Below are 13,485 nucleotides of genomic sequence, written 5' to 3'. Positions count from 1 at the left end.
CACATGTGAGACCATTTGAAAATGTAACCAGCAAATTAAGGTTTATGGACTTTTTTTTCTATAAATACCTTGCAAATGTTTTGGAGCCACCTTTTATTTCTTTATGTTTTCTTTCCGAGGGTTCAGACGTTCTTGAGCAATAGTTTTCCAGGTTTTCTGGAGGTCTTTCAAGGGTTTTCTTTCCTTTGGACATTTACTGCTTATTCATCCATTTTCCCTTCGGTTCTTTTTTTTAATGTTGTTTATTGACTTAACACTGATATGTGAGTCATTAAAAATCACACCTACCTTAGGGGATGAACCAGTGTTGTGTCTACTTAAAACAGACAATTTAGAAAAGACTGAATCAATACTGGCACATTTCAGAATGGTGTTCATTGTGGCCTTTTGATGAAAATGGACAGGATCAAAGTAGAATATATCTACAACAGACTAACAGTACTTCAATGCCATGTGAGAAATGCATCTGGCCCTTCAGTTTATACATCTACTGATCGCTAAAGCCTTATCAGAAATGCTCTGGTGAATGTCAAGAAACCATAAGCAAGGGAAACGGGGACAAAAGGCTGAGCTATGCCAAGTGAACATGAATTTGACTGCAAATCAGTGGCAACAGGTCAGAAATTAGAAATTTTGCATTCAAGTTCCAAATTGTTATCAATATGCACAGAGGAGTTCAGGAGAGAGGTACAACATTGAGGGTCTGCAGCGTTTGTAAAACACAGTGGAGGGTCGTTTCAGTCGGTGTTGGGGGATCTTTTGAACACAGACAAGCAGCCATGCAATACCATCTGGAAACCATCTGATTGGCAACAGCTTAATTTTTCAGCATGAAAATGATCACAAACACAACAAATGAATTAAAGCACACTTGGACAGAAAATCTCTGCATTTATTTCCCATTTTCTTAGCAAAATATAAGGCTTAAAAGACTTTTGCTCAGCTGTATTAAGAGAATTTCCCAAGCACAGTGATGCAACCATTCAAAGACACATCATTAACCAGTTATACAATATTTTATTTATTCTGCATCAATCCACATGCGCTGTGCTTAACTTGGAACAATCATATCCATGGATGTGACAAGTCGGTGATCTTTGGTTTCCTCAAGGTAATGCAGTTTATTCAACCTCACCCTTCACGAGCTTATGTGTATAATCTTTTCTAAAGCTCTTTAGAGAAATTATGATCTTTTTTATTATATTATTTTCAGCCTCCTCTGGCAGCAGTGTGCCGCTTGCTTTTTGTTCTATGGTTTGACGCTCAATTACAACTTGTTTTATGACTCCTGTATAGTTCTGGTCAGCGGTTAGATAGCTTACAAGATATGTGGGTGCGTGTGTGTTGCCACCAGCAGCGGGGTGGCAGGCGTAGTGTTTCAGCACATGGCCTATATTTAACTGGGGGAAGGGGATTTTGAACTTAAAGTCATATCGCCTCTGTCAGCTGCCACTGGCACACACAAAGGTGCAATGAAACACTGCTTTTTTTAAAAATTTGAAACTCTAAATTCTTAATGTTCGCTGTTTGTGTGTTTGACTCAGTCTCTACTGATATGCACCCCCACCAATTGCTTTGCCCTTGTCTTACTTGACTCCCCACTTTTCATTCCCGGCTCTGTCTATTTCTGTCCTTCGCTGAGTCAGATGGACATCTCCCAACTTAGAATGACACAAACAGGCGGACCGACTACCAATTCAGAGTGACTCAAAACATCAGGAGGACTCTAAAAAACAATACTTGGAGTTGAAAAGAGAAGATTTGGGGGAAATTACCAAGATGGACGAATGTGAGAGTCTGTGTTCGGAGATGACGGAGCTGCAGGAGTTTCAGTGTGAAGCTTCAGATGTCATGAGCCAGGATGATGAAGATGAATTGGAAGAGCTACAAAACAGGTGATTTACAAAAAAAGAAAAGAAAAAAAGAATCTGAATAACCTCATTTTTATTCATATTATCTCTGTTTTAGAGTGATTTTTTAAAAATGTTAGCTCTTTGTCTCTGAGCTTCTTAGCATCAAATAATTTATAAACAAGGAAAGGAGAAGATGTAGCTCATCTCCATCTGGAAAACAAACTCAATTTAGTTTCCATTAATCTCCATTAATCTAACTTAATGCCTTAAATAATCACGTAAAGAAGTGTCGGTGTGGCAGCTATATCAATGTTCGATGTTGTTCACCACAACATGTTTTACATCTCATTTTTATACTAGTTTCCTCTACTTATTCTTCCCATTTCATAAATAGTAGAAGAAACTGATATGTTGGATGCATCCCAGAAGGCCAGGCTTCGCTTTTCTAATATTACATGAATGACGCCTTGGGACGTCACCTTTCAGGGGGCTCTGGTGTATTCATAGCCGGAGGGATGGCTCAGAGCGCATCAGATCATTATTTTTTCAGATCATCACTCTCACTGGCAGCTCCACACCAAACACCTGGTCTAATGCTGGAGATCTGCAAATCTCAAGTGATCATCTTGAGAAAAGATTAACTGGTGTTACTGTGCTTTCATCTTAGATTAACTCAGCTGCCTCGGTGGTCCAAAATGTTGCTCGAATATGTTTTGATTTGATTAATTGCTTTGTCCTCAGGTTATATTTCCATGAGCTGTGCCAAAAAAGATCTCCTCTTGCAGTCATGCCTTTCCTTCCTCCCTCCTCATTCCTCTCACTCTGTCAATTCCTCTCTCCTTCAGTCTCCGAGAAGTTGTCCAGGACCCATCGGTGAAGCCCAAGCTCCAATGCCTAATGGTGGATCCGTCGTTCTCGATGGTAACAGTTCAGAGCGAGGACAGTGGTATTGTTTGGGAGACGGCCTCTAGCCGCTGCTCTACTCCGTGGGCCTCTGAGACGAGCTCCACCTCTGAAGCTTACAGTATGGAGGGCTCTGGAGCTGCAGGAAAGATCACCATCGTCTTTGATGAGGAGAAAGTAGTCCGCAGGAGGACGAGGTCTGGAGGAAGAAGCAGTAGGCTCGGGGACAGGCTGAGCCGACCTGGTAGCTCAAGATCGGCTTCAGCTCTAGGCGTGGAGAGACCGGAGATGGCAGAGGTTTCACTTCCCAATGTCAAGCAGGAAAACAGCAAAACAGAGACGGACTTGGAGGAAATCAAAAGCAAAGATCAGCAGCTTTTTAGTTTGATTTCAGAGGGCTATGAGATTCTTAACATTAGAGTCCCCTCTAAACTACCCACTGTGGACGAGGAGGAGAGTACAGAGCTGCAGGACAATTTGTCTTATCTGGATCAGACTCCAAAGATCAAGTCTCATAATCACATTGAGTGGATGTTGCAACATAATCAAGTCCTGCCAGAGGGGGAGGAAATACTGGAACACCAGGAGGTACTTTTCTGTTTCATTTGAAAGATTGTTATAATGAACTTTGTGATCTTTATTATGCTTCATTTGTCAGTTTAAGTGTTACAGTGCACTTTTTGGATTGAGATGCTGATTTTAATTTCTCCACAGCAAGATTCTTCTCAGCCATCAGCAGACACAGAGCGTGGACACACACCCACTCAGAGAGAAAGCACCGGTGACATTGACTATTTCGAGAAGTTTACCCTTTTGGATGTGGTGGCTTCTGGAGAACAAGCAGAGCTGCAGGAGGAGTTTAAACAGCCTGCAGCAAAACTCCAAGCTGAGGAACAAAAGCCTGCTGGAGAAACAGCCACAGGCGCCCCCTCTGCATCTGAGGACTCTTTTGTGTTTGTTTCGGACGTAGATATAGTTGGGGAACACCTTGATGAGGTCTTCTATGGAGAAGGACTTCCTGCTGATGCACTACATCAGAGAGAAGAAGACAAGACTGAAAGCCAAGGAGGGATGAGAAGCAGACGAGAAAGCCAGAGGTCAACGAAAGGGAGCGGATCAGTGTTGTTTGAGAGTGAAGAGACCACTCTCACGCCCATCTTTATCTCTCCTGGACCTCCTAAGATCATTGACCCGATCCTGCTGGAGGAGCCCACTGCCATGTCCTTCATGTACTCTGACCTTTACGAGGATGCTGTGGGTGAGAGGAGGAAGAGTGATGAGGAATACTCTGAGGCAGAGAGCGTGGCATCTGAGAAGTCTTACAGGAGACGTTTGTCAGATTCAGAGGAGGCACATGGGTACCTGGAGAAGTTCATTTTAAAAGACGAATCTCCTACGCTGGATGTTCAACCGGAGCCGGTGGCCAGTGAGAGCGAAGGAAGGATGATGTGGCCGCAGAGTAAGTTTGAAATGACAGGATGTTTAATACGAGTGCCAGAAGAAGAAAAGAAAGAAAAGGTAAAGAAGGAGGAACCAGAGGTGCAGGAAGTGCAACTCTCTGAGGCTACTCAGGAGGAGACTATAGGAGTGACCTCGGAAGATTCAGGTCAAGAGTCTAAACCACCAGAGAAAAAAATGGAAGATCAACAAATGAAGCTTGAAGATAAGACAGACAAGACTGAGTCTTCTGAGTGCAGCTCAGAAAAGCCACTTCCTGAAACTCACCAGGCGGACTGTAAAGTAGACCATACACAACAGAGTGAGGGTCATCAGAGAGAAGAAGAAAAAAAGTGTGAGCAAAGCTGCACTGAACCTGAGCATGCCTGTGAGGAGGTGTTAGAAAAGACTGATGAGAAGACACCTGTAGTGCGTGCAGATAAAGAAGCACCTGTAAGCAGTGAGGTGCCTCCTGCGGTCAATATATCTGAAGTACAAGCAGAAGCCTGGAAGACGAGTTTGCCTGAGGAGGTTGTTTCTGACACCAAAATAGAGTCTGCTGATGAAGAACTAGTAACCAAAGCAGAGGACTTAGCTGAAGTGAAGGAACCTGAGACTGTAACACAGGAAACGTTCACTCTGACTGAACCCTCGGCTCAAACACCAGCGTCACAGCACAAAGAAGCCGAAGACGTTGGACCTGTTGAGGTTATCACAGACGGTGATGCTGCAGTGCACACTGTTGTGGAGGTAACGGAAAAAGCAGTGAATGAAAAAGAGATTCAAACCCAAGTTTGTGTCGATCTTCAGGAAGTGAGAAGTATTCCTGAAGGACACGAACCTCTGACAGGGGAAACTACTGCTGAGGACAAGTTGGATAAAGAAGGGTTAGAGGTCACAGCCACGTCCATTGAAGTAACCAAGCCTGTTTCAGAAGCAGTCACGACAGATGCAGATGAGAAACTTCATGCAACCCTTAAAACTCAGCAGACACAACAAGACATGGCTGATGGTGGATCAGACAAAACAAACTCTAAAGTACCCGCAGAGACCAGTAGGACTTTGGTTCAAGACATAGTGACCGTAGGTGATGAGCTAATCCTCCTCGTCCCCAAAGGAGAAGCTGTAGAGATGGATGTAGAGATCAGCCAGTGGTCAGAGAAAGATACGGTTCCTCTCCCTGAGTCTAACAGCACAGCTGAACTTCAGGCACTAGTAGAAGAAACAATGATGGAGCCTGAAGTCAAAGTAGAACCAGAAACCTCTGCAGAAGAAAAAGAACAAACCAGGAATGATTTCGATATGGACTATTTGCCACCTGCACCTGTAGAGGAAGCTGACTCCAAGGAGGCGAAGATTCAGAGACCCATAGAAGAAGACAAAATCATCTTTACTTCCCAACAGGATTCATATGAAGTGCACAGAGAGGAAATACATCCTGAACAAACAGTCGTAGAACAGATGGCAGAGATTCACGAGATGGAAGAAACGAGCGTTATTAAAGCAGATCTAGTTCCACATGTTGATCTGCACAAAGAGGATGTTGAGCAACAAATGGAGCAAGATTGGGGATTAGCAGAGTGCCCAGATGTGCCTGATGTTGAGATGGAATATGAAGTGATTTCTAAACAGGATGCAAAGGAGATGCCAGAACCTGAAACACAGAGAGATGTGGTTGGGCTATTACCACAGCCTACTCTGAAGAAAGAAGAGGATGAACAGATGGTGGTAGAGAAGGTAGATTATTTCCCAGAAGAAGAAGAAGAAATGATTGAGGCTGACTATGAAATAATCGACGCAGAGGAGGAAATGCAGGCCCAGTTAGCTGCTGAGCTACAGGGGATGGACTGGTTCTGTCTCACCTGTGGATTTCTGATGTCAGAGAAAGACTGCATGTCTGGAGAGCATCACAGCCACGATGTGACTGCCGTGGATACGGCTTACGAAGAAATAAAGGTAATCTAATATTGAAGCACAGCTACACACCAGGGCAGCACAGTGGAGCAGCGGTTAGCACTATCTGTGTGGAGTTTGCATGTCCCCCCATGTCTGGTTCTCTCTGGTTCATGCAGTTCTCGGGGTTAGGTTTATTGATGTTTCTAATTTACCTCTTGGTGTGAATTTGAACGGCCATCTGTCCAGATTGTGCTCTGCCTTTCGCCCTATGGCAGCTGGGAAAGGACCTACATCCTACAACTAATGCTGAAGTAATTGCTCTCTATGGTACCTCACCTGATTTTGTCTAAAACAGCCTGTAAGGGGTTACCTAGCCTACAGTGGTTATTTCCTAAAGCCTAAAAACAAAGCCAAGAGCAGTAGTCAGGATATAGTTTCCTTTCTGAACTATGATATAGAGTGCAATACAAAAAGTGGCACAGCATCATGAACTGAACAAAGCAGAACACCAGTTTTTATACCGTAAAATCAAATCAAAATTTTTTATTTTCTCTGGTTCCAGAAGGTCAAAGTGGCTCCCGACTGTTTCATCATTCAAACATGTAGCTGCTGACACAGCACAAAAACCACACTCATGACTGACGAGTACTGCAATCAAATAGCAGCTCATTATCCTACATCTCACCAGTGTTATGAACTCTTGTTATGAACATCACACATTTTACGGGCATTAGTTTATAATAAACTGGTCTTAGATTAGTCAACATTTCCATTCAATGCCAACAGGCCGCCACTTCTCAGGCTGCAGCCAAGCACATTGAATTGTAGTGATGCAATGCTCTGCTTTGATCGGTGCAAAGGTCCAGTGTGACATCATCACGTAGAAAATGATATGCAATCCGTACACACACACACACACACACAGAGGCGCGCTTTCCTCTCTCGCTGTACCTCTGGGTGAGCTTAGGGTCAGCCATCACGTGTGGAAATGAAACCTTCTAACAATCAGCTATTTTAGTCTTTTTCCTCAAATTAAAATGCAAACAAACACAGATCTGCATTTTTAGGCTGAAGGTTCAAGACACATTTGCAACAATCAGAGAAAACGCCTAAACACACACGCCTCACTAAGGGAAAAGTTATTTTGGCTTTTCTGTGTGGTCTGTCAGGAAACACCTGACAACAGGAGAGGGGTATGTCAGACTTCTGGCACTTAAATGAAGAGAAAGTTGGAACAATTTTAAGAAAGATTGAATGTCATTTCCAGCTGATATTTGAACCAGGTCTTGATGATGTGCGATCCACCATATTTATGTGAAGTATTGACAGCTGTAGAGAGTAAACAACATAAAGATCAAAAGAGCAAAGCTCTAATCTAAGTCTGACTTCAGCACCAAGAAGTGCAGTATATTCAAGTACTCCACAGAGGAGGAAAATTGATCCTGGCATGCTCACCAAGGAAACTTAGCAAACCTGTGTCCGGTCCAGTTCTCCAAGCTAGAAATTGCATTGCACTGCTTCACTTCTACATGCACAGGGGGCTGTTTGTCAAACACGTGTTAAAGTGCTCTGTAATGTTATAAATCTGCTCTTAGATGAGAAATTCATGGCATTCAGAAAAATAAAGACTGGCTTATTTTAAGCATCAAACATTAGCCAGCTGACCCTCAGACTAATTTAGAACTAAGATGTCAGGGCCCATAATTTGTGGTTGAATATTATGGAGCCAGCAGTGTGAAGGGAAATACCTTTTCAAGACTACAGTTACTGCTTTGAAAATTTACTGTGGTCATGATTGTTAATAACTCAAAGAAGTGGCTGATGTTTGGAAAAAAAATCTTATTTGAATACATTCAGACATATGACTAAAGTCTGGCTGTTGGTAAAGCTAAAGGCTATCTCTGTGTGACTGGCCCAGGGTTGTGTATGCAGGTATGTTCACACGTTCTCCTTCAAACACCTGTTAAGACTCTTAGCAGAGAGCAGAGAGCGGTCAGTGACCACATCTTGACCCAGTTAAATGTGAGCTGCTTGTGCTGAAGCGGTGACAGGGGATCGCCGCTGCTCTTCTTCCTGGAATAGCGTCTCTGATGGCTCGCCTTAAAGCTGCAGCAGACTCGTATTTTAACTTCAGGATGAACCCGTTTTATCTCTCTGAATAGTAACAACTTGCGGGAGGGATTTGTTTAATCTTTAAACAAGATAAAGAACTCAACAGAGCAACTGAGAAGTTGTTATCATGAGTAAAAAAGAAAGCATGTTGTTTTCAGTTGGTTAATAATGTTGTGAAAGATGAAACACCTTCTGTGAAACCCTGGCAGAGATACCAGCCCACAAAGAGATCTGTATTCTTGTTTATCTGCTAGATTTTCTTTAAAACTTTATAATCTTTTGAGGTTACAAACTCTGAGAGAGCTTTGGCTCAGCTTTGGCATCATATGCAAAATATTTCACTTCGCACCTTTGCATTATTGTCAGAGTGCTTACAACTGATATGTCAATAAGAAGAGATCACTTGGAAGAACTGAACATCATTTATTGAGACAGAAAAACTTTTTAGCAATTAGACTTTGACAATGGTGGTACAAAATCCCAGCACTGACAGGATTTAGGACAGGAGCCCCCCGAAGTCTAGATGCTGGTGGTGCTGAAGATGATGACTACATCCAAGCTTTCTTGGATGGAGCTTTAACTGAGGTGTCTGTGAGGTGGAGATGGGGAGGAGAGTCTGAAAGGGAGAATGACGAGAACAGAGATTTAAACCACACACTGATTGGCTCAAAGAAGGTGGGCAAGAAGATGACTGGACTAGAGTAATGATGTCAGTATTGAGACTGACAGGATGGGGAAGCAGTAGTGATGTAAAGACCAGAAAAGCAGCTGAGCACCCAGGAAAGCAGGGAGATGAGTGATTGCAGATCTTCCTTACTGAACTTACGCACAAGCTTCATTTAACCTGTAAGCGTTTGTAAAACAGGAGTCGCTGAGTGGTTGGATCTCAGAGCTTCAGGAGAGATCGGAGAACATCGAGGACTTGGTGTCAGAGCTGGAGCTTGCCTACAACTCTGTGGAGGTAAAGCATGCTTTAGTTGCTCTAAGCAGCACTGTTAGCTCATGGTAGAGTTTAATCAAAAGCCTCTCTTTGCTGTTCGTCTGGCTCAGGATCAGTTCATAGAGAGCGAGGCGGCCATGAAGGCTCAGAACAAGGAGATGATGGATGTGGTGATGGAGCAGTACAATAACATGTCTGTCAGCATGGAGGAGGAAAAGAAGACCAAGCTGGAGCAGCTCTATGATCAGATTGTCTCCTTCCAGGAGAGCATTGACTCGGCCAAGGCCATTCTGGAGACCGCAAGCAGAGAGGCTGAGACTGAGGCCAGCGTGAGTCCTGAAGCTCCTCGGGTTTATTGCTCATGAGGGTTTGTGTCAAATTTCTAATAAAATCTTCTTCAATCTGCTCCCCCACTAGTCGCCTGAAGACATTCATGCAAGGTAATTTGCTTTCAATTAAAGATTTGGGAATGAGTGTGGTTTCCCAGGACTTTAGTGGCAACCAGTTTGGCATGCTGCTTGACCTCCAGAACCTCAACCTGTGGAGCATGCCGGTATGCTGGATATTAAAATGCATGAGTGAATTTTTGTTTTATTATTGCATATCTAAGAAGCCGTGACAAAAAGTCAAAAAGTGCTAATTTATTTAACCAAAAACATGAATTTAACACCAAAAAGTTTTGCCAAGAGGTGTGAAGGTCAGTATCATCAGAAGACAGATTTTATAATTATACTGATTGCCACAAAATAAAGATCCATGTGGTGTGTGCATGGGTGAGGGTTTCTAACTGATCTACCATAGCATAGAAATATATAACATATAGGCTGCGTTTCCCAGGCATGGATTAAATGCAGTCTTTATAATGGAGATCGTCACTGAATTTTTCTTTAAGGTTAGGTTCAGGCTTAATCTATGTCTGGGAAACTGGATGATAAAGTTGGACAAGTGAGCAGATCGCTCACACTTTAATGCTGATTCACGTTGTGGTTTATGGTCAGGCTTACAGCAGCTCTGGACTCAGCCTCGACAATGGAGCTGGGTCCCAAGGGACTGCTGGTCTTTGAGGACTATGCCAAGGCCAACACTTCAAGCTCAAACCTCGCACAGCGAAAAGGAATCCCAGGTGGGTCTGCTGTGAGCTTACCCTGTGTTTGCAGATCTCATGCTATCACACGTACGTATATGTGGCATAAAGCTTCCTGCTGTGTGTCTCAGTTCCCCAGAGGCCGACACTGCTGCCGCAGGAGCCGGGCTCAGCCACCAGCACCAGCGTCACAGTTTACTGGAAAGTCAACCCTGGAGATATCATAGACTGCTTCCAGGTCTACTGCATGGAGGATCCACAGGGCGGTAAATACTTACAGGATGTTTCTTAAACTGGAAAATTGTGGAAGACTAATAATGATGTTGAACAGTGAACAAATTAAAAGGTTTCTGAGTATATAAATGTAAGGAGGTGTTTGTCTTCAGGGTTACATTTGAGGTGTTTTATATCTGTGGTCCACAGCTGTGTCAGAGGAGTACCGTGTGACAGTAAAGGAGAGTTACTGTGTCCTGGAGGACCTAGAATCTGACAAGATGTACAAGGTTTGGGTGATGGCTGTCAACTATACAGGCTGCTCTCTGCCCAGCGAGAGACTCACCTTCAGAACTGGTCAGTCTGCACGCCGGACTTATAGCAACAGTTATCAGACAGTTATAGTTGTCTGATAAAAAAGTTGAAGAACTGCTTTCATTTTTTCCTGACATGCTTGACAGAATTCAGATTTCTCCTCTGCTATATTAAGACAATGTGCTTGGAAGCAATCTGGCTGTTTGTAGTTTACAGACGAAGCAAGAAAAGTCCTGCAAAACCATAAAGGTGTACTTTTCATTAGTTGTCTCTCTCTGGCAGCTCCTTCAGTGCCAGTGATCGACACAGAACGCTGCAGCATCCTGTGGGATTCAGCTACTCTGAGGTGGAGCTCAGCAGAACGGGCTCCTGGACAGAGTTACACTTTGGAGTACTGCCGACAGTATGAACTGGAAGGAGAAGGGCTCAGGTGGGTGTTAACCAGACCGGTAAGCACACTGACACGTGTTACTATACTAGATGTTTATGTAAAATGTTTGTTTGTGCATATATTTTTGCTGATGTGACTCCCAGATCCATCTCAGGTATCAAAACCTGTGAGCAAAAGATTCTCCTGCAGCCCAGTGAGAATTACCTGTTTTACATCAAAGCTGTGAACGAGGCTGGAGCCAGTGAACAGAGCGAGGCTGCACTCATTTCCACAAAAGGTATCAAGAACACACACTTCACAAATCATGTTTAGAAATTTAAAGGATGTACATGACATCATGGGAATGAATGGTACAGTAATGTGGTGCTTTAGATTTCTTTGTATTGTTCTTTTTCCAGGCTGTAATGATGCTGTTGATGTGCAGCATACATCTTTAATGCCTTACAAGAGAACAAGAATTGTTTTGTTTTTGCTCTAATCCACACAGGGTCAAAAGTACGCATGCAGGCTTAGCAAGTTGCACCCAAGAGATGTTTTTTGGTAGCCATCAATAAGCTTCTGGTATAATTCTGACTGAATACTACTCTACTTGGAAGAATCGGTAGAGTTCATTTAAATTGGTAAAAAGAACAGTCCACGGAAATCTTGATTATGATGATTTTATGTTCACAGGTGTGCAACCACCCTACAGGATCTCTGCTCCCCTGCTTATGTTTTTATACTGTCTGTTACTTTTGTCTTGAGGGACGAGGTTCCACCTGCTGAAGGCATCAGCTCATCCTGCTCTCCAGCTCTCAGAGAACCAGACCACTCTGCACTATTCCCAGGATGCACACAAAACCGCCTCGCTCACAGACACACAGTAAGTGTAACCCAAGAACACATCCAGTAGACCTTATTAGGAAAACTCTTTTTAAAATCATCGTGTCCTAAAGGTGTCCATCCATCCTTGGTGAGCTGCTGCCAGCACGAGGGATCTATTACTGGGAAACCAGCGTGTCACAAAGTACGGCCTACAGGCTCGGAGTGGCATACAGCACAGCCAACAGAAACAGCTCACTGGGGGAAAACAGCCTGTCCTGGTGTTTGCAGTGTACTCCCTCACCATCAGGGTAAACATAAGGAATTTTCACCCATTGCTGTGATGTTTCTGATAGTTTTGGTCTTTAACTTCCACTTTTCTCTGTCTTTCTGCCCCTATAGTTTCAGGTATCAGTTACTCCATAATGATATTCAGTCCAGCGTGTTTGTAACTGAGACGCCTGACAGAGTGGGCACTCTCCTGGACTACCAGCTTGGTCGTCTGTCTTTCTACAATGCCCAAAGCGGTCAGTTATTAGGCACCTTCAGACAGAACTTCACTCAGCCATGCCAGCCCGCTCTGGCTTTGGAGTTGCCTGGCAGCCTGGAGCTCAGCATGGTGCCGGTGGTGCCGGAGTTTACCAAGGACAGCTAGCTCTGCTAGTAGCCTAACACAGTGGAGAGTTTACAGGTCACGATGGACTCTTAAAATGTTGAAGAATAATGTAGAAGAGATGATTCCTCTAAAGCTAATATATGGGTTTGTGTGTTGTTAGCTGACAGAAGAACGATCACTTCAAGCATCCTTGGGTTTGTTGAAAGGTGGAATACAAATCTAAGTTATTATTATCAGTACTTCAACCACATAAAGCTTTAAAAGCTAGTTTTCTGCAATTGAATTCAAATTATATATGTATCTAGGTAAAAAAAAAAACCTAAAAAGGACACTTTCAATTTAGAAAATAGAGCTTTTATTTCATATAAATGGATTCAAATTAAGTGCTTTGATTTATTTCCCCCATTGATGAGTGAGAATGAAAAATGAAATGTGAAAAATGTTATAATTCTGAACCAAACATGTGACAATCTTTTACTGTTTTTGTAAACGTTTTTCTAATTTCACCCAGTTCATTCAATCCCTTCATCACAGATGCTGTTAGTAAATGCTCTAATAACATATAGATGTCCGAACACAACCTCTGCATAATTAGTCCTTCAACAAATTATTACTCAAGGTTTTTTGGGGTTTTTTTGTCACCACAAAGTTTTGGACTGAGTTTGTGTCTCCAAACATACACTGTGGCACTTTTTAAACTGTTTCATAATGTGAATATGTTTGCTTTGTGTAAATAACCTTTTTAAAGAGATGTAATCAGTTCTTTGTTTCTTATGTGTGACTGTCAACAAATGCAGATCAGCTGTTTTTCTTCTTCTGTCTTGTAAAAACGGATTTTTCTGGTCTGAAAGAACATGATTGTTTTTCTATCTGCTCAACTGAACTAATTGGTTTGACTCATTTACCATCCAGCCATCCTCCCCT

General features: G+C 42.9%; 1 protein-coding gene across 1 annotated transcript; it reads left to right on the top strand.

Moving 5' to 3' along the window:
• Positions 1–86: 86 nt before the first annotated feature.
• Positions 87–13,414, top strand: cmya5 (cardiomyopathy associated 5). Its single transcript, XM_005947187.3, has 14 exons — positions 87–1,895; positions 2,699–3,344; positions 3,471–6,149; positions 9,067–9,162; positions 9,252–9,470; positions 9,559–9,581; positions 10,140–10,264; positions 10,357–10,491; positions 10,649–10,795; positions 11,036–11,183; positions 11,288–11,421; positions 11,889–12,006; positions 12,080–12,256; positions 12,348–13,414. Exons 1-14 carry the CDS (start codon positions 1,780–1,782, stop codon positions 12,598–12,600), a joined length of 5,016 nt encoding a protein of 1,671 aa, XP_005947249.1. The 5' UTR covers positions 87–1,779; the 3' UTR covers positions 12,601–13,414.
• The last annotated feature ends 71 nt before the right edge of the window (positions 13,415–13,485 follow it).

This window comes from Haplochromis burtoni, unplaced genomic scaffold, assembly GCF_018398535.1.
Source record: "Haplochromis burtoni strain Fernald_Lab_line unplaced genomic scaffold, NCSU_Asbu1 Contig_485, whole genome shotgun sequence".
Classification (NCBI taxonomy): Eukaryota; Metazoa; Chordata; class Actinopteri; order Cichliformes; family Cichlidae; genus Haplochromis; species Haplochromis burtoni.
This window is presented reverse-complemented; position numbering and strand designations above follow the sequence as displayed.